General features: G+C 47.0%; 1 protein-coding gene across 3 annotated transcripts in view; it reads left to right on the top strand.

The window, feature by feature from the left end:
* Positions 1 to 1037: 1037 nt before the first annotated feature.
* The window catches only part of LOC119382331 (la-related protein 1), a 169922-nt gene continuing 143864 nt past the window's right edge, over positions 1038 to 27095 (top strand). For 2 of the 3 annotated variants that reach the window (XM_049412174.1, XM_049412175.1), the window contains exons 1-6: positions 1038 to 1372; positions 2099 to 2130; positions 12626 to 12842; positions 12904 to 12960; positions 20042 to 20176; positions 21541 to 21728. In XM_049412174.1, the coding sequence (XP_049268131.1) occupies positions 1075 to 1372; positions 2099 to 2130; positions 12626 to 12842; positions 12904 to 12960; positions 20042 to 20176; positions 21541 to 21728 (927 nt within the window). In that variant the 5' untranslated portion in view covers positions 1038 to 1074. The remainder of the gene's footprint in view (positions 1373 to 2098; positions 2131 to 12625; positions 12843 to 12903; positions 12961 to 20041; positions 20177 to 21540; positions 21729 to 27095) is intronic. The other variant, XM_049412176.1, reaches the window with a different exon arrangement.

Raw genomic sequence — 27095 nt, 5'->3', positions numbered from 1 at the left:
CTCTCTAAGTTTGTCATATATTCCTTCTGTCATGAGACAATAATCAATGCTCGATTGCCGGTTTCCGACTTCCCACGTGATCTACCCCTCACATTTAGGCCCCACGTTAACTATCTCAAGACTATGTTGCTCGCAGAGATCTTGCAATAACTTGCCATTGGTGTCTGAATATCCGTCAAGGTCATGGATGTGAGCGTTCATGTCCCCTAGAAGGATTATTTCGGCATCATGACCAAATTCTTTAATATCGGTGCTTATGCATTTCACTATCTCCAGATTCTTTTCTCTGCAGTTATTCCCCGTCCACAAGTAAGCTACACCTAGCCACGTTTTCTTTCCACCTACTGTGCCCGAAACCCACATGTGCTCTGAACACGTTTGTTTCACTCTATCCAATTTTGTTCTGCTATGAATTAGCATTCCAACACCCCCACCTCTCCTTTCTGAGGTGATCCTGTTACATCCTTCCCAAATATAATTGTCAATATGTGGTGGCTCTTCCAAGTCTCTAAGGTGTGTTTCTGTAACCGCATAAACACCTATCTGTTCCTTGCTTAACTGCTCCTCAATCTCTAACCATTTTGCCTTTTTTCTGCCACCCTGTCTTTCTGCTACCCTGTCTACTTGCACAGCGCCACCACGCGGCAGCGGCGAGCGGACGCGGAGCGCGCGCTCGACGGCCCGAGGAGAGCGTTCGCCCAGGCACTGAAAAATAGAGGCGCTGGCCCGGTCATCACACCTCCCCTTCTAGCCACCGTAGTACGGTCCCTATTCTAGGGACCGTAACCCTAGTGCCCTAGTATGGGCCCTATGGTATGGGCCCTATGGGCTTTTCCTCTAGAGTCAGTATATTAACTCTATGGTGCGGACCACTGAAACGTGATTTTCTTTCAAAATAATCATTTCATTGGCACGAAACAAGCACTACGAGGTTTCTGGAACATTATTTCAGCTATCAACCTCGACTTAACATTCGGCTTTGGTGTCTCTTTGATGTCCGGACATGGCATCACTTCCGTCGGGTAGTGGGCGCTGCGGTGCCCTGTCGGCGGCGCGGTGTCGGAGCGTGCCGTCATGGCGGCGGTAGTGGCGAGTGGCCACGCGCAGTCCGGCGGTGGTGATGAGGCGAAAGCAGCGAAGGACACCAATGGCTCGTACGCCCAAGCCGCGGCCCGCGTGTCTTCCCGGGAGCCGGCTGCCGTTTCCAACGGATTAACCGACGAAGGCTCCAATGGAGCACCCGCGCAGGGACTAGGCCTAAGCAGCAATATGGTTCGGCCCAGTTCGTGCGCGCAAGTGGCCGCCGAGGTGCCCAGGACAAACCCGTGGGTGAAGCGCAATGCGCAAGCGGCCTGCTCTGCCAGCCGCGCAGGTGAGCAGTGGCAACACCATAGAGTAACGGGCTGCCACACGTGACGGGCGCTTGACGGCCCATGTGCATCACCTGCCAATATGTTTAGCTGTCTTTTGTGGTGTAGTCTAGTTCGGTCTCGGCTGGTTTGTTTTGCTGGTTGTGCGTGCTTCAGTGTATAACTCGGATCAGTACTTAGCGCAGTAGCAAGGACGACGAAGGCAACACGTGGGGTAACAGATTGATTTGTTGCGCCAGTTTATACATCATGTGTCGCTAAATGTTCATTACTATGCGTTAACAACCAGGCCGAACCCTTGTAAAAAAAAACTGAGCTCCATACAGCCGTGCTTTCCGACAGTCAGCGCTTCAAACTCTGTTGCGAAACGACCCGAGTTGTCAGTTATCTCGCAAATAGGCAGGGTTTTTCATTAGGGGGCATGTTTCGCCGTAGCCCCCCTGTCCGAAAAAAATAACGCGCTCCACAATGGAGTGGAAACGAAGCGATCACAAAGGCTTTCCGGGATAGAAGTGAGTTTGAATGCAACATCAGGGACCATTGTCGCCAAAATACATGCGTAGAAATACCGTGCGCATTAAGAAATGACGTGAAAAGTTTTACTGAGCAGAACTGTCACCCCCATTAGATGATTGGGCCCCCTCGTGATCCGCATGTGCCTATGATATCCCATGTAAAATTGGGATGTGTTACTGACCGTTTCAGTGAAACAATGTTTTCATGCGCAGCTGGTGGCCACCCAGGTGCGTCCTCCCGCAAGGTGAGTGCGTTTCGTTGCATGTCATCAGAAGACGAGTCATTCACTGCGTGAAGATGGTCGTGTAATGTTTCTATGAAAGGTTCACTTAGGTGTCGCATCGGTGAAGAAAGTCGCCGCCGACTCAGTGATCGTCGTCACTGAAGTAAGACGTGTTAATTATTTGACTTTTCCATAGGTGATAATGTTTATTTCTCTGCGCTGACTTGCGTCAGTTTTATGACAGATCCGCATTAACCCTTACTCACCTAGAGCTTTTGGAGAGGGGCCGTCAAGTTTACGCTACCTTTGGCGCAAATGAGAAAGCTCAGAAGAGCATCGAGGCAAGAACAAGAAAGCAAAACATGAGCGTAATACGGTACGCCTATCGAACTGGCCGAATCGCAGCATTAGCACCTATGGAAAAGTCAAATAATTGACACGTCTTACTTGAGTGGCGATACGATCACGGGGTCGGCGGCGACTTTCTTCATCCACGGATCCCAGCCACTCGTAACAAAGTAGGGGCCTTTCTCGGCTTCAGATGTTCCCCAGTAATAAAACTGGTCCTCAAAACGAGAAATTCGTGAATATCGGAGATGTCGACACGCGGCCACCATTTCGCATCGCTTACACAGTTGTCCGCACGAAGCGTGAATGGGTCCAACCCGCAGATTCTCGTCTTCGTACCACTCGCGGTATTTTTGGCACAGTGTTGAGGTGTAGTCTTCCAGTGTAGCTGACACAGTGTATGACGCTCCTTGGAGTTAAGTTTGCGTCGCGCTCGCACTTATCACACCTGCAAGCTACGCCAACGCTCGCAAACACGACTGCGCCACTGCACTCCGCGGTCGCCTCTGACAAAAAAATGCCTGCCTACCGAGAGTGCAGAGCGTCACCACCGTTTGTGCAAGCTCCCTATAGCTGGACTAAATGACACCACATGAAGGGAAAAAATTGTGTATGTCGTGTTCATTTCAGCCATTCCAGAAAGGTTTTAACTGCGGAGCATTTCTTAGCGAACCAAGGCACTTTTACCGTTTATATGTGTCTCTCTAGCCACCTATATCTGGGCACTCTTGTGGCTGTCTCCTGAGTTGGCACAGCAAGACGAACCGGTCACAACATAAATGCGACTTCCCTGTTGCATACACCATGGCACCCTTTTCACCAGTCACCCATATAAATTGGCCCGTGGTATGCTCCACAGCTGGTTTACAGTCTGTATTATCCCAGAGGCAGTGAGAATAAACTTTGCAAATCTTAACATGATAGCGTTAAAGGGGTGGTGCCATCAAATTTCGAGGCTATAACAAGCCTGTTGTGGGTTTCCTTTGTATGCAAGGACATTCCACACGAAGGGTCGGTCACAGCAAACGTTTAGCATATATTTTAATTCACTTCCAAAGTATACCTAAATGCTCATTCTCCCGATCGAAACCCATCGCTAGCGCGCCAACACTGACGTAGATCTGTAGGATGGGCAACGAAAGTTGTAGTGACATCACACCAAATCTGCTGTAGTAACGTGAGTGACCTCCGGACCTCCGCCACTTCCGCAACGTACGTACCGGCTGTAGTGAACTAGAATATATTCTAGTTCACTATAGTACCGGCAAAGCATCGGTTGCTACATCACTCGCCGAGTTTCGATCGCTTCCTGGCTAAGTGCGTCACAGCCTTGCGTGGTCACGTGACCACGCCTCGTACACTTCGTCACTGCCCAACCTCGGCGCCCAGAAACCGAAACCGAAAGTTGTCCAAATCAAAAGGCGATATTAAATTATTTAGCCAGAATACATGAATCTTGGTGCGTGCATCATGCTTCCTGGAGCTATAGGAAACGCTTACAGCAAAGAACGCGCTAGCCACAAGTTTGGTGGCACCACCCCTTTAGGGAGCCCACATTGCAGAAAATCCAGCATTGACAGTTGATGTTGAAAAATTCGTAAACGGGCGTGTGCTGGAGCCGACATCTCGACAAGTCTTCTTCAAGGCTGCAACTGATTTCCTTAGCGCTTGTGTGTATATGCTTTGTACCCTCTCCTCCAATCCACACAAAGGAAAGGGCTACCGTGAATCCCAGCTGGGGGAGAAGGAGAGGCCACTGTGAAAGGAGGCGTTTCGCAAGAATTGTGCTTGCCAGAAGGAAGCTCCCCTTTAAAATAGTAGGTTCCTGGAAGAAGGGCTTAACTCTCATAGGTTTTCATTGTGTATGTACCATATCGGACGGATTCAAGGGCCCCCTTTGAGACGTTTATTCGCAATGCACACGGGCCATAGGTGGCGCGCGAGGTTATCCAAGATGGCGGACCGAGAGAGTATGAAACCGTCTATTGCACTCCCGTGTCCTAGCACATTGGGCTTTTTTTTTTTCATCCTTCTCGTAGTACGTCGGTTATATTCTTATTTTTCAGAGTTTATTCAATTCGACAGCGAAATGCTGCTGCCTTTTATGAAGCTGCTATTGGTAGGAAACATTATGGGACACCTTGGAAGTTACGAAATAAAGGATCCGGTGTCTAGTCGAAGGCGAAGAAGTTTTGAACGTTGCAGCCATCTAATTTACTGTGGCATCAAGAAATGCAGTGTTCACGCTGTTACGACTGAAGAACAGTTCACAGACATCCCACGTTAGAGGGAAGCCTCACGAACTGAAGTTTATTTTTGATGGATGCAGTATTATTATCAATTGCACACGTGAGATTTTTTTTGTATGCTGCAGTGGCGCACATGTGTCCGCAGCGTGCTTACCTCACGCCCTGAGTAAATATAAATGCTTAGTGCACACAACCAAAAGTACATACGTGTTTGTTATTTTACGGTGGATGACGCATTTTACCTTAATTATCTAAAGGACTTTTGCGACGTAAAGCATATCTAGAATGAATTCTATGGCTCGAGTGCAACGTCCTATGTTTAAGCGACAAAAATTATGCTGATGATGCTTTGAAGTTAGACTTGCTTTGAAAAATGCAGATTTCAGTCTTTTCGTGCTCGTGACAACCTAACAGAAGAAATCGGGGGACGCTTAAGCTTCGCCTTTAAGAGTTGAACGCGATAGCGATATCCTGCCCCTAGTGCACACTTCGAACACTACGAGTGTTTAATAGAATGCGCGCACTAAGGTGTGTGCCTTATGTAATGGGTAGCATGCTTTAAACCAGGAGCAATTATGCGCAAGAAACTTTTTCGAAGTTGCGATGCACCCACAACGTGGTCTTAAGGGAATACGTGCAGTAATGTGTGTGCCTTTTGTAATGGGTGGCTGTCTTTAAACCACCAAGTCGTTATGATATTGACATGGTGTGATGCCCGATGGCAATGTAAGCTTGTACCACGCAATATTACTGCGATATTATATCTCGTACTGTGACACCTGTATACAGGACGCGTATTTTTGGGAAGCATGAAAGTTACTTTCAGTGCAGCTCCAAGCAGAGGCATGGCTGTGTGGTAGAACACCTGCTTGTCACGCAGACGGGCTGGGTTCGATTCTCACTCGGACCCAACATTTTATTATTTATTTTATTTGCAGCTTTTTCGATTTTTTGGTCACGGACAAGGTGATGATTTTTCGCTCACAACCAACGGTGCCGACACCGACGGTGGAATTTATGCGATATGAGCTCTTTAATGCTATCGCGTTAAAAGGGTCCAGTGCTAGCCTATATTCTACGGAGCTAGCGATTGGCGCGCAGCTGCGAACTTTCTTACATTCCGATGCAATGAGCTTGGTGAGTTGAAGAATTCGCGCTTCAGCGTGTCGTCGATATGTTGTTGTTTTTTATGTTTCGCCTGCCACTGATACAAAAACTAATGTAGGCGGGGGGTAGCACGAAATGGTGGCCTGGCCTATCAGCCATCGCAGTTCACTGAATTGTGCAAATACGAATTTGAACGCAGTATCGTACTATCTACCTTAGGAAACAGCGCATGCATTACGTGAACATCTGTATCTACACAATTTTATTGGATTTGTAATAGGGAATCAACACATACTCTCAAAATTTCGACACCGTCCTGCTGAATTCATAAGATGTAATCGCAGTGATGAGAAGTGAACCGAGCTGTGATTCATCCATCACAGCTCGGTTGATGCACTGAAGCACGAAACACGTAACGTTGCTTTTAATTATCTTTTGACGTGACATAGATAAAACCTGTCAACAAACCAGAGACGAGGCGAAATGCAAGAGACCCATGTAGTGTGCGATCTCGGTGCACGTTGAAGAACCCCAGGGGGTATAAATTTTCTGGAGCCCTCCACTATGGCGTGCCTCATTATCATATCTAGGTTTCGGCACGTAATACCGCAGAAATCATTAATATTAACAGAACTGAAACGCGTGGCGCATCGCGCGCCACACGACAATGCTACGCCTATACTCTCTGAAGTACTGCTCTTACCGGCCACTACGCGGCGCCATCGTAAGTGTGCATTGTGAACACCTGCTGGCTGGAAGAATGTATGACTCTGTATACAGAGTCATATCGTAGAGACAGAGATCCATGCCACCTACTTAACAATGCTGGGGAGGATTGAATTAAGACGAGGTAATTTGAAGTACTTCACGATCCTGCCCTGTTGAAGTCGTCGAAGGAGGTACGCCGTAAGTTTGCGCTTGTGTGTGCGGCCATGTGCATGGCCATGTAGTTGCTGAAGACTGTGTGTCCATCTAGATGGTTCTTTTTTTGTTTTATGAAGCCCTAGAAGGGTGTCTGGACTATTAGCGTGCTATTTTGTCTTTCTGGAAAAGCAACGCCGAGGGAGGTGAAGTGTGAAGCTCAAAACTGGTTTCATCACCAGAAGTTGAGTACTACATGTGATTATGCTGAGTTTCCTTAAAGGGATACTGAAGCAAAATCTGAAAAATTATCGCAAAAATGCTGAAAATGCATTCTCAGTGTGCAATTACATTGAAAAGAAGTCGTCACTTATCAAACTTTTCAGCAGGTAGTGTTATTTTCAACATTTTTGTGAGCGTGCGCCAAGCCATTCGGCCAACGTGAGTTGGAAGCCGGGGCGTCATGACTCCATCATTCGGCAGCCAGCCGGCCGGCCGCCATCTTTCAATACGTGCACGTCGTCATAAAGCTGCACAGTATGCATTCATTTCGTGGTCCCTCTACCAGTGATGAATTCACCTCTGATGATGCAGACCATTTCAACTTGACAAGAAATTACAGTTACGAGCCTCCTATGCCAAGCAACGAAGAGGAGCAGGAGGCTGCGGACGTGCCAGTCAGGCAGTCTGGGCCAGCAACATGGTCCAACATGCAGTGGCAGCAGTAGATAAATTTATGTTATGGAGGATGTAAAATGTGTTGTTTCATCAGCTTCGTTGAGGCAGAAAAGCAGTTATTATGGGTGAAATCGAGGCATTGTATTTGCCGCTTTGTGTTTACCTATGTGGTGGGCATTCGACCGCTGCGCACTGTTTTTTGCGCAATGAGGCACCGCATGTGTGGAATTTCTCAGCCATTTCATTGCTCTGTGCATACAGCAGCTACTGTCGCATCAGCGCTACCGCAAGCCATTGACTGGCTGAGTTAATCGAAATCGGTTGGCTTCGTCACGATGAAGAGCGCAGAATATTCGAAAGTAAGCCTTGTTTGCCCACATTACATCTAGATGACACCACCGTCTCATGCTTTTGCTGATGGTTTTTTTTTCAGACGCAGCTAAGTGAAGTGATGAAGTTTTCCGAGCTAGCAAATGAAGTCAATTTTTAAATGTGTCCAGGTTTGGTGTGATGGCTGAGCAGTACAACATTTCCTTTTGCCACGACGAACGCTTCAAAACTGAAGACCGACCGCGGGAAAGCATGTGTCATGCAAAGAGATAAGTTTCCCCGACGTTTCAGGCGTACAATTGCGAGCAAGTAGCGCCGACAGCAGTGAACAGGCACCGCGGCCACGCACGGTGTGCCATGACGTATTGCAGCTTCTATCGGCGGTCGCTAGGGCACTAGGCACAACTGAAAATTGCTGAAAAAAGAGGTCTTTTTTTTACATATCACTTTGTTGTATTTATCATTTCTAGCAGTTAAACTCTTGTTGTGCTACAAAACACCGCCCTCAAAGTTGTTGTTCATTATACCTTTAAGACGAATTGGTGTGCTGTGCTCACAATCACTAAGGAACTTGAGGCAGAGAGTACCTTGGTACCCCAGGTTTACCCTATGCTGGGGCTTCATTTGGGTGCACTCCTCTGTCACTGGCATGACCCATCTGATGTATTCACATCAGCTTTAACAGGGCTGTTGGATCTCCTTGATGAAAATGACCATTCAACGACTGTTGCACACCTTCACGGATACTACGCTGCTGTCGCTGACAAGTGGAGACGGACAGTTTGCGATGCACTCCAGTACTCCAGTGAATCGTTTCTGTACAGTGTTCAAATTGGGAATCCAAATGCAGTGCTCCCACTTGTGCTCCAAATGTGTCATATTGTGCCAAATGAGATTTTCTGCACTATCCTAACAAAACACCGTTTTGCGCCAAAAGGTGGCAAAACATTGCCTCCGAGATGACATGAGCAGCCCAATCTCGAAAGTCATGGCCAAAATTTGCAACAGCGCGATACTTGTGCAGCAACAGGGGTCTGCAGACGTATATGACGTGTTTGACGAAGGCGCTTAATAAATTGTGCTTGCTGTCAACGAAATTTGCGTTTGCTACTTGAGACGTGTCCGAACCGCATGGTCTGTGAGCCTGCTTGCCGTACTGTGCTGGCGGTCATTGGGCACAGCCATGGAGGAAAGAAAAACTTAGGAGGGAGCGCGCCTAGTGTCCACAAGCCAACCTCCTCTAAACCTTCTTCATGCCCGCTACAGCTATGCCATAGCTTTAGTATAAGACTTCTGGCACCCCCATGGCTAAGTACGGGACGAAGACACTGGCTATTGCGCGCTTTTTGTTTGAGCATTGTCAGTTGTCTTGGCCACGCTTTCCTTGCCTACATCAATTGTTTTGGGAAGCTTTTCCTGCTGGGGACCGTGTGTTGACAAATTCTGAAAGGACAGCTTGTGCAGACTCAATGAAGATAAGCTTTCGTGCACGTACTTGCATGTTCCTTGCACGTGCGTATTTGTAATGTACGTGTGATGTTGAGTGGCACCTTTCGCCTTGTTAAAAACATTGTAAAGAGATTCTGTTTGGAAATGTAATTTGTATTTTTTAGACGCGAAGCATCTTATGAGGGCGGAGTTCAAACCGGTGGTGTGCGGCGTGACCACCCTTACTGCGCATGCGCAAACCCTCTCCACACACGTCCACTCCCCCTCTCTCCCGTCCCCTTTCCTCTCCCCACTTTCCCCCTCTCCCTTCCCCTCTCCACTCTCCATTACCCCTCTCCACACCCCCTCTGAAACGCGGGTTAGACATGCCGAAACGCTGCTTCGCATTGCCTCATGGTCCCCTTTAGCGGGAGATGGTGTGATTTTTCTAGGCTAAATGGGTTGTACTGTCACGAGTGTTCGTGGAAACCTTCACCGCAATAACTCGTATTGTTTCGTTCTGCGGGTCAACTGATGCGGTGCATATATTATCTGTTCGTGGCACAGTTATCGGCCTTCACCTTGCTAAAACGTGCAGGGATTCCGTTCAAAAACGTAATCTCTATCTTCTAAACCTAATGGGCGTACTCTTGTAAGAATTCGTGGAAGCTGGTGCCACTGTGATGTATTAGTGGTTTCTCTTTACGGGTTGATTGCTCCTGCGCATGTGATATATTTGTGCAGTGGTTCGATACGAATCGTTAACGTTCGAGAGCACATGTTTTTTTGCATGAAACATATTTGGAATCGCCAGTGTGGCTAATCCCACGCTTTTGCAGAGCATTGTGTTCTGCTACGATTGCTTTTTGCTGAAAGTGTGCAAATACTGGAATAGCGAGTGCACAGGTAATTCGAATCGCAAATGGCATATCTGGTATTCGATGTGGAGATCCTTGCGCTCGAGGTTGCAGATGGGCCGCGCCGGCTGAGGTAGTGGACTTTATCACATAGTTTGTCACAGATTGACCTTATGATAACACACATGTTGTAAACTTGAGATAGCCCTTCTGTATTCTGAAAGAAAACTTGCTTTCCGAAATTATGGCCGTGCTAGCTTCAGGAAATGTAGAAGCCAAGGTCTCAGCAGCTTTCTCAGTTTCGAATAAAAGTGTAGGCACTGTGAACAGGTCGGTCGTTGTCATTTTAACTTAGAAGATACAAATTCAGCTGTCACTTCTTGTATTTATAGGCACTGCAGTACTGCTTTAGAGCATGTCAGTGTACTATTTGGAATGGTCAATCTAGTGTTCAAAATCTCCTTAAGTCTTTAGCAGTGTGCATGTAGTTGCTCCAAGGTGCTCCGAAATGCATATTTAGGTGCTCCAAACTGCTCCAAAATTGACATTTTTCTAGGTCCGAAAATAGCTCCAATTCTCATTCACGAGAGGCACCACTGCAAATGTGAAGCATGAGCTATCCCACTCGTTCAGTGCACTGATTTTCAACTTAGTGTTTCTTGAAACTGATGACAGTAGCCTGGTCATGAGGGATTTTTGTGAACTATCACAGCTATGAAATCAGTAACATTGTTGAACCTCTCACGTTTCGGATACTTCATGCTGTCCAATGGCTGCAGTGCTTTCTTGCTGCACGCTCACTCTTCTGGCTCTTCGTTTCTAGCGCGAACGTTAAAAAGGGAATTTTCAAAGCTTAGACTCATCAATCGAAAGGTGCGCACTTCTATCAGCAACAGCAACGTTGTAAAGTATGCTTGCGTCTATCTAATACAACAAGCTTTGATGTTGTAATACGCACAAATGTAGGCATTTTATATTCAAGTATTTGGGCGTGTGTGTATATGTGTTTGTGCATTCCAACCTTCCTGACAACTAAAATAAGCTTTGTGTGTTCAGATGTTCTCTTGTTCAGATATCATTTTATCTATTTTATACAACCTTTGTTCGTAAAGTTTCGAGACTGATTTATTTTCTTCTCTAAAATGATTCCCCAAAACAAATATTGGTGCGTATGTGTAGTGCCATCTTTTCGGGCTAACCTGAGCTATTTATGTTAATTTCTGTGGCAGCTGCTAAATGGCACTACCTGTAGAAAAATATGTTGTCACTAGTTGTCGGTGCATTCTATTGTGTGTGAATATGGAGAGATGGACGTCCACCTTGAACAGCGTGTAAACATAAAATTGCGTGTGAAGCTTGACAAGACAGCCACACAGACGTATGAGCTCCTTGTGACGCTTACGGCAGCGAGGCATCGCAGGCGCGAGTTTCTGAGTGGCACAAGAGATTCATTTCGGGAACGTCGGTGAAAGACTACACAAGGCAGGGGCACCCTGCAACCTCACGGAATGATAATAATGTGGCTCGGATCAGTGAGATTGTACAGCAAGACCGCACCATTACAGTCCGCATGCTATCGGATGCTCTCGACATTAGTAAGGCCCCGCCACGGTGGTCTAGTGGTTATGGCGCTCGACTGCTGACCCGAAGGTCGCGGGATCGAATCCCGGCGGCGGCGGCTGCATTTTCGATGGAGGCGAAAATGTTTGAGGCCCGTGTACTTAGATTTAGGTGCACGTTAAAGAACCCAAGGTGGTCGAAATTTCCGGAGCCCTCCACTACGGCGTCTCTCATAATCATGTGGTGGTTTTGGGACGTTTAACCCCAGATATTATTATTATTACGTTTGATCTATGCTTGTATATATGTTTATTGCATTGTGTTTCTTTTTTTTTCTGCCAGCACCGCAGCCTGCTGTTTCGAATTTGTTATTGCTAAATTCTAGAACGTTGTACATTTTCGTGAGATCTTGTGTTCTGTTGCTGCTGCTTCTGTCTGATGTATAGGGGGGTGAGAACGCAGTCAAGCGGACAGTCGCTTTTATTCTAACCCCCTCCATCAACTTTGTATTGGTGGAAATAAACATTATTGTTATTGTTATAATGAAATGAAATTAATTTGCGATCATGCAGCTTGTTCCTGGTTGCAGTTTTTTAGACTTGTTGTCACTTGCTTACAAGCCTTTTTGTTCGACTTTGCTTCTTGGTTTTTTGTTGATTTTTGAATTTCCGGTTTTAGGTGCTTTAATCAGTTCTGTACCGACCGCCAAGTTCCTTTTTGTTAATGTTGTGCTTGTGTTTACTATTCCATGAACTTGCTTTTCCCTGCACCATGTAAACCCTTATCAAAATTGATGGTCATGCCAGCCGGCAAAGTCACTTGATAGCATCTGTGCCATTTTTCGCTTTTTTCATTTGTCATTGTTCACCTGCCTATATATTCTCTGCCTTTTCAGTAAAAAAAACCAATTGATAGTCAGTGCTGTATCCTGCCTGCTGTTCTGCCACAGTGTTCATGAACCAACTAGCACACCAAGAATAAGAACCCCTGTGCAAAAATTTAAGGCTTGTTTGAAATGAGTGAAAGTTAGATTTATCGAAAGTATGTAAATATATAGCTTAACTGTTCTCAGAATTGAGTGATGTACAATGTATGCAGGCGGAGGAAGACTGGCCCAGCCTTGGACCAGCTGCTGCTCAGGTGGGTGCATTGTTGTCAAGTAGGTTGTCATCACTGCAGCTGCATCTTGCACAGAATGAGGCCAGTCACCAGCACAGTGAGGACGAGGACTCTGCCAAGGAGAACAGGGATGGTGCAACCAGCACCACGCCAGACTCGTCGGCTCGCAACACGCCCCGCTCAGGTCCTCGCAAAGGTGGCCCCCCTTTCACTGACGTCCACCGTCGCAGTCTGGTATACTCTCGTTTCCCATGCAGGCAATAAGCAGAAGTGGGTTCCCTTGGACATTGAGCCGGCCAAGCCTCGTAAACCAGGTGAAGCTTTCTTTCGGCCTTGTTTCTTTCTTCATCATGAATGGGTATGTGCCTGTGCAGAAAGAGAGACATTCTTACCGAGAAAATATTGGAACACGCATACCCTTGAACCGAGGGCGAGCATCTTAACCACTCGGCTATTGAGGCACGCTAGCAGAGCAAGGGGTTGGGAAGTGAGCATGAGGAGAGAAAGGGGAAGCCCAAGCTAAGCCTCCACTCTACATTGCATAGCCTGATTGTGCGAGTGGCGACAGGCCCATGCTTCGCTGTGCAGAATTCTCTCATTTTTTACAGCAAAGCTGCATATAGGTAGGTTCTCTGCTGACAGCAATTTTTGGTGCCCCTTTCTACCACCGACTCCTCTTTTCACCAGTGCCCTCGGCATCAGTACTAATCACTGTGCTTCTTCATCTTGTATCAGCAGTTGCCCTTTGGACTCTTTCGGGGACAGATGCATGTTGTTTGCTCGGTGGAGCGGGAATTGAAGGAGCATCAGTGCGTGCAGAAGTGCGAATGGGCGCAAATACAGTGTGAAGCTGCAGAATGTGCTTTCCTGCAATAAAGCCAACATAACTGATGCGTAAAAGCTGTCAGGAGGCGTTCTCATTTTTGGCTGCAGTTTCTGTTGCAAACATGAGTGATTGCACAAATTTTTAAAAAGAGGCTTTTTGATACTAACTTGTTCAAGTAAGAAGCTCAAAGTTGTATGGTGAAGAGCAAGCATAAGCAAGGGGTGCAGCATGCTGAGTCAAAACAGTGAAATTTGTTGAAATTGCCTTACGCTGTACCAAGATGCTCAACCAGCCGTCAAACATTTCTCAGGTGCACTAATTTTAGCAAGAAATAGAGGTCGTGTTGGCCACCTGCAGTTTGGGCATTATCATACAATCCAATCCAGACGCGCAGACCCTAACCCTAACCCCGCCGCAAAAGAAATGAAAAAAGGACTGTATTTCTAAACTTTCCTGGCCTTGTTCTAACGCGTGCAGAACACTTTTTAAGTCACTTTCATACACTGCTGCCTTGTGAAAAAGCATACTAAGATTTGGAAGGGGCTGTTAGTACTAGCTGTCGCGGGGCAGAGCGCATTTTGCTTCTTAAGGGGAGATGCGGGTCGAAAAATGCGAGTTCTTTTAAAAATTATCGATCTTTTGTTTTCACCTGTTTTGTTAAGATTAGTATCTCTACTGTTCCGAAAGTAAAAATCAGTCGAGGCTCAACTGGAAACACATTAAAATTGCGTCTAAAGAGCACAAGATTGCTGTTAATCTTGACCAAAAGTGTGACTTCTTCTAGCGCTTCGCAGCCGATAACTGCACGGCCGATAACGCACGGCCACTCGCCATTGGGGATCGCATGCGGAGGTATCCAAATTAACACGGTTTCTCGTGCTGCAGAAGCGCAAGAAATAATAAAGAAAGCATGCTTTTGCCGCGCTTTTCGAGCGCTGTGACTGGCTTTTAAATCGCGTGGTGCGGATCGGGGACCGCCATTGGCTGTTGCGCCAGTTGCGTGCCTTGCTTGTTGCGAAGCCTGCTTGCAGGGCTACAGGGCATCGAGCCCTTGCAGGGCTTGCAGGGCATCGAGCTACGCAGCTGAACAACGTTTCTCTCACGTATTTATTTTCATAATGGATGAAGAGAACTGTAGCAACCGCAGTCACCGGCCAGGGAAGTATAGCTCGGTGAACAAATTTCGAGGACGCCGGCGCAAATCGAAGCCAAACACTCGCCAAACGGCAAGCGTGTCTGCGGCCGCCAGGCCTAGCAACGGCGACGGTGATGCTTCCGACGAGTTTGCCGCGGCGTTCGAGTATGTCAGTGCCTCTCAAAGAGAAGGTCGGACTCTTCAACGATGAAGAAAGATCACGGTAGAAAGAGTCATTCTTGATCGCTGACATAACAGGTCGAGTCCACGAAAGATAAAAAAAAGGTGTATACTTTATGTTTCCGATTTTCGTAATAATTTTGTTTGTTGTGCACATATGACTGCACAGCACGAAATCGCACTTCGTTTTCAAATAAAAATTTTTTTTCAACACAGGAAAATTCGACAAGTGTTGCCGTTGACGACTGACCATTTTACGAAGAGTGCGTTTTCGTACATTCGGAACCATGCTGGCAGCTACTGAAGCTATATATTACAAATATCTTTCTTTTTAGTGGAAGTAGAAGTAAAGAGGAAATAGCTCTTACCATTTCATGGAATTCTGAGCAAAGTATGCATTTTTAAAAATTCACGAAAAATGCTGTGTTTTGGAAAATCAGTGAAATTTGGGACGCTATGGCTACTTCTGTGAACATCTTAGCTTGTTAATAATTGCAGTATGAATAGGCCTTTATGGGAATAATGAACCTCTGCATTTGTATTTCTCTAATAATTTTCAAAGTAGTAAATTTTCATGCTCGAAACACCAAAAGGACAAAAGTGCTCCTCGATTCAAAAATCTATAATAAAAAAACCCCAATCTCAATTTTGTTCAAAGTCCCCCAAAATGTTTTCAAAGGACTACAGAGTGATATTATGAAAAAACATGTTGCATCATTTTTATTAGAACAAAAGCAGAAAATGTCAGACATTGTGTTTCCATAGCGTGGTGGCTACTGCGTAAAGGACATCTCTAGTAACAAGAACATACAGCAACACGAGTTTTTATATGCACTTTCTGTGTATAAAGAACATGTATTGTCAGATGTTTCGAATAAATACCTGTCAAGCATTTTCAGCTAAGAAAACTCAAAGGTGCTGAAGAAATGTCACGGAAATCAATATGTTAAAATAACGAGTGATGCATTCATAACACGCACATAAATATAACCACTTTTTCACACATTCAGCGCCATATAATATTGCTACGCGCATTGTGGAATATTCTTTCAGACACAAAGCAAAAAGTTAGTCCTGGCAAAAAAAATGCCAGGAGCTCGGCACGTGCACGGAAAATTAAGTGGCTATTTAACCAGATTACGCGAACGGACTCAACTGAATGTGTGATATGCCATGACTGCGATAGATGAGATAGAAAAAAAATGCTTGGAACAGCTGAGTGAGGTCGCTGTTGTGATCACCGCCAACTAATTTGCTGCGGCTGCTGCCCCAACGGAGCCGCTGGCACCCGTTTCCCCGTCCCCGCCCCGTCGCGCCGCAGCGGCCGCAACTGCGACTAGGGCCAACACGCGCTCTCCCATAGAAAGCTGCCCGACGCGGCAGGCCATATCATGCGCTTTTTCATCCAGCGGCCGTGGTACATCAGAGGACAAACAAATAAATTTTAAAAAAGCCACATTTTGAGCCGCACGCCGAAAGCAGAGTCGCTGGGAAACTGGAACTGAAGCTCCAATTGGCGGAAGCATATCACCTGGCCATCCGCTGCTGCTTTTGCGCCAGTTCTGAGTTACTCCTGCTGTGTCTGTGTGCCACTTGGCTTATATGTTCGTTTTCCTCAGAGCGATCAGCGCGTGGTCCCTTTTGTGACCAACGTGTGTTGTGAGCAGCATTCACAGCCCAAAAGCTGTGAAAAATTGAAGACGATTGTATGACATTGTCACAGAACAATGTCATGTTGATGAGGAAGACCGTATTTATGCAGGAAGTCACTTTGATACATTTTTTTTATCATCGAAATAAATAACATGTTATGAAATCCTTAAGCTAATTTTTCTCAGTTCGCATTTTTTGGGGAACGAGCCTCTTAGGAAAACTGCAATTACCAAACTGCTTCGCCAAAGCTGCTTAGAAAGTTGTTTTTAGACTGAAATTTTGTCAGAAACAAGATTCTGATCCCTAAGTGGTTTGTAACATGCAAAAAAAATTCACTAGTCTGACATGCAGTGACAAGGAAAAAAAAATAATAATTTTCGCTTTTAGAGTGATGGCATTTTTACAGAAAGGACATAAAAAATATGTGACTGGCCTGATCCTGCACCTAGAGGACTCGAGACGATAACTCGTACATTTTCATTATTTGTGGAATGGTAGTTTTTCTTAATTAGCATACATGATTGATCATTTTAACAGCCGTAGGTCTTTTTGTATTCATGCTAGGGTGCTGAAAATTGGAATATATCCTAATATTAAGAACATGTGCCATCCCTGAAATTTTCATCAAAATTAGTGCAGCACTTCAAAAGATGACATTTAGCCCCACATCCCCCCTTAAGCACCGTGTGTTGAAAACATGGTCGTCATGCAGATGAAGATTTGGGTGTGCCAATGTTTATTTGAAAATATTTTTGTGCCTCTTTGGCTGCCCAATGTTCGATATACCAATTGTAACGCTAAGCCTAATTATCATAATGCTAAGCGCATGTGCCCAATGACCTTCAGAAGGGTTGCTGATCGGGTGAGTTGGTCATCCATGAACGTAGCGTGTATTGAGAACACGACACAGACGTTGAGATAGACATCAGCGCCTATTCCTATCTCAACGTCCGTGTTGTGTTCTTTTCTTTTATGTAGAGAACACAACACAGACGTTGAGATAGACATCAGCGCCTATTCCTGTCTCAACGTCCGTGTTGTGTTCTTTTCTTTTATGTACTGTGCTAATACACGCTACGACCCAGTGACCGTAAGTGCCGCTACTGTTTGGCGTCTGATGGTGTCATTCATTGACATGGGAAAATTCACCACATTTTGTAGGTTTTTGTGACTATTTTTTGTCATGAGTAACACAATAGATACAGTGTAATATTATATATGAACATAAAGCTAAGGGGCTGTACTTTTGAATGGTATCACTTGAAGAAATTGATATTTGGGTATAATATTGGCACACGTGCTTCTCTTTGTATTTTTATGCAACAGGTCCGTTAAACGTATAGGCTTCCCAAGCAACGCTTAGCGGCGCTGCTGCTCTTGACAGGCAGCGCCATCTCTGGCAGAAAAATAAAAACTGGAGTGTAAGCAGCGCGCGTTTTCCCTTCTGTCCACCGCGTTGCCGCTCGCTTCTGTGCACGTGCTTCAAAAGGATCTTCAAGCTTGGACTGGCACTTCCGAAAAGTGAACTTGATAAAATGATAACGGCTCGTCAATCACTTTAACGGTGAAGAGCAGACGATCCACAACAACGACGCCCGACTCAAAGCGAAATGCATTTCCCTCGTCGCGATTACACCGTGTAGCACATATACCTCGAGGTAAGTCTCATTCTGTCATGTTAAAGATGAATATGATTCGTAGTCCACATGCACTCTGAAATGAAGCCGTACACGCTATCAATGTTCTGCTGTGTGGACTGCGAATCATATGATTGTTGTTTTGATATGGCATGCTTACAGTAGCAGCCGTGTACTTTCGGGAACAAACGTTTGCGGCGTGCGAAAAAAAGAAATTACACGGCCATGGCCCTGTTTCCTGAGAAGGTTAGAGTCAAGTCCTCCGTGCCGCTGGAGAATCACCCGCCGATTAAGACGCGAGGCAGCTAGCTGAGATTTAACCACTGTGAAGCAAGATGAACTGCTCGCCTCGTTTTTTCGGCTCTCGTGTCATGCTTGCAGTCTCTTTTTATGATATCGACTTGACAGGGGTATAAAACCTGCTGCGTGAACGCGGCTACAAAATCGCACGAAGTCAGAAGGTGACAGAAGGTTACTTCAAGGTTGCAATTGCAAAGCATGTATTAAGTGCCAGTTGTATTTAGCGGCTTAAATATATATCACACTAATAAAGTGACAAAAACAAAGCAAACCTGCAGAACGATGTCAAAGCTTGCTGAAAATGCACAGACGTCCATTCCGACGTGATAAAGCAGCCTTCCCGACGCGTGAATTGCAGGCGCCGAACTTCTGACAGTGTGCCGAGTTCAGTTGAATTCAACCAACCACGCAACGCTAACGGTATATAACCCGAGTGTGAACGTTCAACGACGACGGGTAGGTCTCACGAACATGGGGAATCAAAACACAGAGTTGCTTCACCTACAACCGTAACTGGACTTTCACAATGCGAGAAGACAGCGAGTAATCATTACTGTAGTCGCTGCGTGCATGCGCCGCGTTACTCACTGATTCAGGTAGTCGAAACGAACGAAAGTGATGAACTCGGACAGCCAAAATAGAAGGCGAGACAGCGCTGTCAGCTATCCACGCTTGCTGCCTTTATTTCTCATGCGACACGCCCGGGAACCGATACAGTTTCACATGTGAATCGTATGCCTTGGTGTTGTCTACACTGTTGTGGCACTAAACCGCAATACTTCGGACCTCGCTTGCGCTTCCGCGGGGTCGCTTCTGCCATCGTGGAAATGCGCAGCTTTGCACAGCAAGACTCTCGGTTCAACGTGCCGATCTGACGGCCCCCCAGTTACCCGCACCGACAGAAGAACGCGTACGCACGTGCGCTAGCGCTACCGTGAAAGGGCTACCGTGAAAGGGGCTGAGTCGGCCGCGCAGAGCTGCAGCGCGGCCAGTGCGTCGCTGTCGTCGCGCCGCAAACTTGAGCTTGGGTTCCCTATAACCACCGCCTTGTGTAAACCGTGCCAAATGTCTTGAAACCTTTTCGGTTATTTTAAAATCTTCTAATAAGCTTGAGTGCGCAACACAAACAGCAGAGTTTGTTCAGGACCTAACCCGGCCACCACCGATGACGCTGGAACCTTCTGTGCCACAGGTATAAAATGCCGACCACAGTGCTTGCCGCTGTGGGAGTGTGCTTCTCGGCAGAGCCATGCGAGTAGGTTGCATCAGTAGCTTGCATCTTCATCTGCATTAACCTCCCGAGACATTTCAAATACATTACTGAACCCATCTCGTCGGGCATTGCATTTTTCTCAGGCCGCCTTCTAGTGTGGGTCATTGCCTGTCTGAGTTGCAAGGCATGTGCAAGCGCTAAACACTGCCTGCCCGCATTCGTGGCATGCAGAATTGAGCTTGAGGCAAGTTCCACCCTTCTGAGTGCACTCGATGCTCAAGAATGATAAATGTATCTGGTGGCTATGTATGATAGCAGATAGCAACAGTAAGGCCTCATTTTGCACAATGACTTTCTTGCAGCGCTGGCTACTTTATGAAACATTTCTAAAATTGACATGCTAGGGTATCCATAAACATTGAGCTTTATGCTGAGGGATGCCAATGTGCAGCCGGACATGAAGCCCGGCCCGGAAGCCGAATAACAGAAGGAGGTGAACGCCGAGGTCGCAGCTTCCGTGGACGGCAGCGAGGAGGACGGACGGGCCGCTCCTGGAATGCCCCGCGTACCCAGTCCAGCAACAGGGGTGAGTTTGCCTGCTCTTGGTGCACTTGATTTCGCTAGACGTGCTGCGGGCACACCTTCCAAGATGCAAGGGATAGCTTTCTTGGCATAGTGCTGAGTATGTTCATCAAACCCACGATAGTGTCCTTGCAGAATTACCATCTTGAATTTCAGCACCACTCTGAGAAAGTTGCCGCTCTGGTTGTGTTTACTCAGGCTTTCTAGAAGCTGAAATACTCCTTTGAGAATTCTTTTTTTGTGAAGAATTTGGTGGCACATACTATTGCCTGCAAGAAAAAGCCAACTACATTTTGGCCTAATACCTAGTTGCATAGTTTTTTGCAACATTGGTACATCAACTGTTTGTCAAATACCTGCCTCACAGGTATCCTTGGGTTGGTACAGTAAAACCTCATTAATTCGAACTCGGTTATTTCAAAATCCCGCTTAATTCGAAGGATTTCTGCGGTCCCATATTTTGAAATGTAAATTTGAGTGGATAATTTGAAGCAGCGGTCAGTACCAGCCCGGTTAATTCGAAAACTTTGAGTGCCATCTGCCAAGTCTCGATCCCGAGTTCGCCGCTAATCCTCGGAAACGACGGCCTTTGGGAGCCACCAGGCAGTGCACTGTAGCGATACTAACGAGTGATAGGTGAGGCATCCCAGCCTCGCAGCTGACAGCGCAAAAAAAAGAAAAAAAGAAAAAAAAAAACGGTCTCGTGGTCAATTGAAATGGGCGCCTGTGGAAATGAAGACGTGCTTCACTGCAACACAGCGGTGACACACGGGCAGCATGTTGCATGTTTCCCGCAACGTAAGCGCGTGATGATTTACCCATTCTTTCTGGCAAAATAAAGGACGGTCTGACGGAATTCGTGATGTATGCGAACCTCCGATTGGCGGTTGCTCCGGCAATTAGCAGCTGTCACCAATCCTGCTCCTCGCTGCTGACGCTGCGAGGAGCAGGTGACATGCTGCCCGTGTGTCACCACTGTGCTGCAGTGAAGCACGTCTTCTTTTCCGCAAGCGCGCATTTCAGTTGATCACGAGGGATTTTTTTCTTTCTTTTTTTTTTTTTTGCGCTGGCAGCCGAGAGGCTTGCTGTTTCGCCGGTTTAGCGGCAAAATTGGGACCGGGGATTGCTGGAAAACATAACCCTTGGAGCCGCAAGCTAGCAGGGACAGCAAATGACCACCTTTGATTACTTTCAGTAAATGTATCTATGTTTTTTGTATGTTTGGTTAATTCGAAAACCCGCTTAATTCGAAGATTTTTCACAGTCCCAGTGACTTTGAATTAACGAGGTTTTACTGTATTTACATTTTGGGCCTTAGGCAAAGCAGAAATGGCTCATGGCAATATTATATTGAAAATGGGATTGCAGCCCCTGAGGAGAGCTTTGCGCCTGGTGCGGCGGCCGGCCCAATCGCCTCCTCCTTCCTGGGCACGTACTACTTCAACCAGGGCTACATCAGCGTCGACGAGGCCACATTACGCGAGTATGTGCGCAAGCAGGTCGAGTACTATTTCTCCGAGGAGAATCTTCAGCGAGACTTCTTTCTGCGTCGAAAAGTGAGTGCCATTCGATTTACAGCAGACACGTGGTGGAGAACTAAATCGTTGCATTGTAGTCGCAGCTTACCGTATGTTGCCGATTATAAGTCGACGTTTTCATAAAATGACCTTCCAAAGTTCGGGGGTCGACCTATAATCGGAGTCGACCTATACGCTGTGGTGTCGTCGTCTTCCCTCCCGGTGCACACGGTCCTCACTATATACTCTTTAGCCGTACGCGCCAAACACCACCGCGGGTTCGAGCACTGGGAGCTTCATGCAGGCTGCCGCGTCCTCGTTCGTCCCGCGCCCGTGTACCGTTCGAACTGCTGTGCGCGAGAACTCGGCCCGTCACCGCGAAGGGACGGCGAGCCGTCGCGCACAGCGAGGGAGACCCTAGGCGACACTCTCCAAATTAGTGGTTTATTGCCGGGACTTTAGTACAAGAGATCAATAATTTGACACAGCCAATCGTACGTAACATAATTGCACAGGACACCAATTAGCTAATACAAGTTACCAAATGTGGCCGCGAATGGCACACCCACAAAACGAATAAACAAAGAAAGAACCAGGTTTGGAGAGTCGACCTACCCTTCGGCCTGCGCTCCTGCGATCTCGCACCCCAGAGCAGAAGAAAGAGAACAGACAAAGCAATACTTGAAAGAAACGTATACAGTGCGCGATCGCGAGGTGCTGCCTCTAGACTTTGAGACCGCGGAGGGTGGTGCGCGCCCGCCGAGGCCGGAGCCCCGACAAAACGACGTAACCGCCGGCCGGCGGCGAAGAACAAAGAACAAAGGATCGCCGCCGGCCGGAAAGGCCAAAACGTGTACGCACCCTCCGAGGTCCCCAAGTGGTCTCTCCCGAACCTGGTCGCGCGCCCGCCGCTTCTAGGCGAGCGCGAGCAAGGTCCAAATCCCGCCAAAACTGGGCCAATGGGACACCGTATTTAACCTTCGAGGGCGGGGGGACAGCAAAGTGACGGCGATTTATGACTAGCTGCCACCCGTCCGGTCAAGAGGAGAGGGACACGAGAATTCTCCAAGGGAAGATGACGTCGAGCCACTGGCGCGGACGCCTGAATTCCCACAACGCGGAATCGTAAAGTTGACTTATCTGTAGGATCCGATGAAAGGTCGTTGTCCTTGGATTTCCTGCTATTTGACGCATCTATAACATCAGCCGCAGAGGCAGCGGAGTCGCGGCAGCAGCTATCTCCCAATGCACGCGCGCCGCTTCCGGAGCCGGACATTTTTGCAATCTGCCACAACGATCGCGAAACTATAGCGAAACCACGCGAGGCGAAACTACGCGCGGCATTAATGCGAACTGCCTGGGAAACACGGTCTCAAAAGCAGCATTTCAAACCTTTGATGGAGGGCGAACGATGCTCTATGATTCAATAAAACTTCTTCTCGGGCTACTTGGTGTTGTATCCCAGACGTCATTTTTTAGCGCAAACAGGAAGAAAAAGAACGAACTGGCTGAGAAGAGGAGAGGCAGAGAAGAAGACAGTGCACAGGGCAAGCGCTAAACATCAACTGGCTTTATTTAGGAAAAAAAATCACAGCATATCCACGGAGTGAATGATGATGAGTGGGCGAAGCTGCGGAGGTTCATCGGTAAACCGTGAATCTTCCGTGAATTCTGTCCAGTACATCATCACTGACGTGAGATCGGGCGTGTTTATACTAAAGGTTCGATGAGAGTTATGATGACTTGCAGCTCACTTTAATTTTACATGTACGCTGTGAATTTTCATTGTTTAATCACGCACAGGAGAAATCGCACACGCGCACTACCTTGGAGGTCAAAATCCAGTGCCTATATATACGGTGTGGTCAGTGAACGGTTGTGCAGCGCGAGCGGTCGGTTTTTTCAATCAAGACGCTGCCTGCGTCGGCGCCGCTGCGCCGCGAGGCAAGATGGGGGGGGGGGGACCGTAGGAGAGGAGAAACATCTGGCGTCTTTCGTTAAGCAGCTGGTGTCTTTTCGTTTTGCTTTAGAAACATGTGGCGTCTTTTCGTTTTGCTTTTAGAAAACATCTGGCGTCTTTCGTTGGTTTATTTCATCAATCAACGGCGTGTTGAACAAAATTTTTATTGTTTAATCACGCACAGGAGAAATCTCACCAGGCACTACCTTGGAGGTAAACAATGGCTGCTAATGGGAATGAGAGACAGAAGAAGTCGGCTTTTAGCTAACACTTACACTTCTACTTCTACTAACGTTTCCTACTGGAACATGCCAATGGCTGCTAATGGGGAATGAGAGACAGAAGAATTCGGCTTTTAGTTAACGCGCACGCTGCGAATTATTTATTGTTCAACAACGCACAGGAGAAATCTCCCACCGGCACCAGCTTGGAGGTCAAGATCTGGTACTAGCGTTAAGACTGGTTGCGCACTACGAAGGGGACGAACGGGTGCCGCTTTAAGGAGCTTCGCCCCTAAAAAACAAAACACTGAAAAGACAGATCACCTAAAGCGCATGCGCGCAGCCGTAGCATAGCTAATCAATCGACCTGAATAGTCTGAACTCGTTGCCATACAAATGTATAGACGTGTCACTAATACACTCTGTGCCCTTGCTCTTAATATAGAAGGCTTCCTGCAACTCACTTCCCAAGGTATCACCACCCCTACCCAGAATCTTGATCTTGCTTAATCGCGGTGCACACGTGCAGGCTGAGCTATGGACCGGTAAATGCGCATTGCTACCATTTTTCAACGACAACATAGGTCAGGCCAGGAGGTGCATCAACAATCGTGCGCGGGAACATGAGTTGTCGTTGAAAAATTGTAGTAATGCGCATTTATCGGTCCATTGCTGCACGCATGCGCTTTAGGTGGCTGCGCGCATGCGCTTTAGGTGATCTGTCTTTTCTGTGTTTTTTTTTTCCTAAATAAAGCCAGTTGATGTTTAGCGCTTGCTCTGTGCACTGTCTTCTTCTCTGCCTCTCCTCTTCTCAGCCAGTTCATTCTTTTTCTTCCTGTTTGCGCTAAAAAATGACGTCTGGGATGCTCTGTGAATAAAGAGGAATTTATCTTGCGATGCGCCCTGCAGTTTTGTTTTCATACAATAGAAACGATTCGTTGACAAACCATCGGCGTTCCACAGAAAAGCTGGCAGCGCCGTGTGGGCTGGCAACACTTCGTGGGGAACTAAACCACATGACCAGTCACATGCGTCATGACGACTAAAACTGCGCTAAAAACACAAAGACGAGGAAAACAGGACTCGCGCAGACTCACAACTGAACGTTTAATGTTTGAAGGATGACATATATACACAGTTAACATTTGATGAAATACGATCATTGGACACAGATATGTCTACGCCACAAAGTGGCACCTAAATATTTCAGCTCACAATCGGCAAGAGATACGGAAGGTTCACTTATACACCCCCGTGTAGTGTTAATCTTGAAAGCCTCGAACAACTCGCGTGTGCACCGGTCCTTGTGACTAAACAAAATCTTGGTTTTATTCACAAGCGGTTGGCACAACTCATTGCTGCCTACTTTACACTCCCTACAGTGTTTGGACACGTGTGAGTAGCCATCTGTAGAAAAATTCCTAAGGTGCTCTTTCAGCCGAATATTTATACACCTCCCCGTTTGTCCCACGTACACCTGCCCACAAGAAAAAGGAAATTCATAAACTACTGCGCAGGCGCATGGGACAAACCTGGACCTATGTTCAATGCTGCAAACAAAAGGCCTGTAATTAGGTGTTTTGTCAATGGCATTCATTACCCTGGCACACAATCGCGGCATTTTCTGAGGCGCCAAAAACACAACGTTCACACCGTAGCGTTGAGCTGCGTTCTTCAAGTTATGAGCTACCTTATGCTGATATGGGATAACCGCAAAGCCCCCACCCTCGATGGCACGATTTCGGGGTGACTGGGTGCCGTTCATTTTAAACTTCTTAATTAGTTTTTCGCAGGTTGCTGCAATCATAGATAATGGATAACCAGATTTAGTCAGCCTTCTCAACTGCATTTGCACACTTTCCCTCACTGCATGCGCGCAGGACTTCCGCACCGCAGCATCAATGCAAGATAGAGCAATTCCATTCTTAACTAATTTTGAATGCCTAGATGAAAAATTTAGTGGGCTTTTCTGAGACCTAGGTTGATATAGCCAGCATGTATGGGATGAATCAAAACGAAGCCGAATGTCTAGGAACTGCAACTCGTTGTTACTAGGAAGCTCAGTCGTAAAACTAAGGCCTAGGCCCGATTCGCTAAAGACTTGCTTAGCTTGAAAAGCTCTTTCTTCAAGCCCGCCTTCAGCTGCAAATATCAGGTAGTCGTCCACAAAGCGGAAAATACGAGAAGCAGTACTACCTACACACCTAGAAACGGTTCTATCCACTTTAGATAAAAATATACAGTGAAATCTCGGTATAACGAACTTCAGGGGACCGCGGAAAAATGTTCGTTATTCTGAAAGGTCGTTATAGTGAAAGCCCAAAAACTTACCATAACAATAGAATTTCAGTAACGCAAACGTCCTACCTTTGCAACGGTACGTCCTTGAACTCGTTTCTCACAACAGTGCACACGTGAACGTCAGACAAGGCACGTTTATTTGAAATAGTCCGTGATCGTTTTTTGACGGGTGCAGCACAAACTCTGCGTCACGAACGATTCTAGACCGTCCGCATTTTTATCCGCCGCTTCGGTCGCTGTTCCGCTTTTTTCTATGAATATGCGGAGTTTCCTCAAGTAGTCCAACGCATCTGTGGCCGACACGGACTCGTCGCGATCTTCGGGTGCTACCGTGACATCGTCGTCCATGTCATCGCTGCAATCCTTTAAGGCCCAACTGCATGCACGCGAGTTTTGAGCGACGGCCGACAGGATTTGCTGTCGCGGAGGGCCATCCATCGCCGTCGCTTGTCGCAGGGGTGCAATCTCGAAACGATGCTATTTCCGATTCCACACGGCTGGCTGATCGCGCTGATAACGCGAACGGACCGTCGTTCTGACCACTGGCCAAGCGCGAAAAGCACGAAAGGCATCCCAGGTTTCTGGAAAGCCAGAAAACATCGCTTGTCGCCCGGAAGTGAGCATGACGATATCCAACAACATGGCAGCATCTCTGACCCTTGCTTTGGTTGCAATTTGCTCGTGATGCTTCCAATCGGCGCGTACTTCAAGGAATGCAATTTATAGACTACCTTCTTTACAGCCCCATCTCACGCGGAGAGCGAGGCAGCGGCCGTATTTTGTCGTTATGATCGACGGTTCGTTTTGATGTTTCGGTGGTAGCTTGCTGCATTGGTGGTAGCTTGCTGCAATGTCAACATCGTCGTCGTGTGAGGTAGCCCTTCTCCCTGCGAAGCAACGATGTGAGGCGCTGCGGCTTTTCTT

The sequence above is a fragment of the Rhipicephalus sanguineus genome, chromosome 2, assembly GCF_013339695.2.
Source record: "Rhipicephalus sanguineus isolate Rsan-2018 chromosome 2, BIME_Rsan_1.4, whole genome shotgun sequence".
In the NCBI taxonomy this organism is placed as follows: Eukaryota; Metazoa; Arthropoda; class Arachnida; order Ixodida; family Ixodidae; genus Rhipicephalus; species Rhipicephalus sanguineus.
Note: the sequence above shows the minus strand (reverse complement) of the source record. Positions and strands in the feature narration are given on the sequence as shown.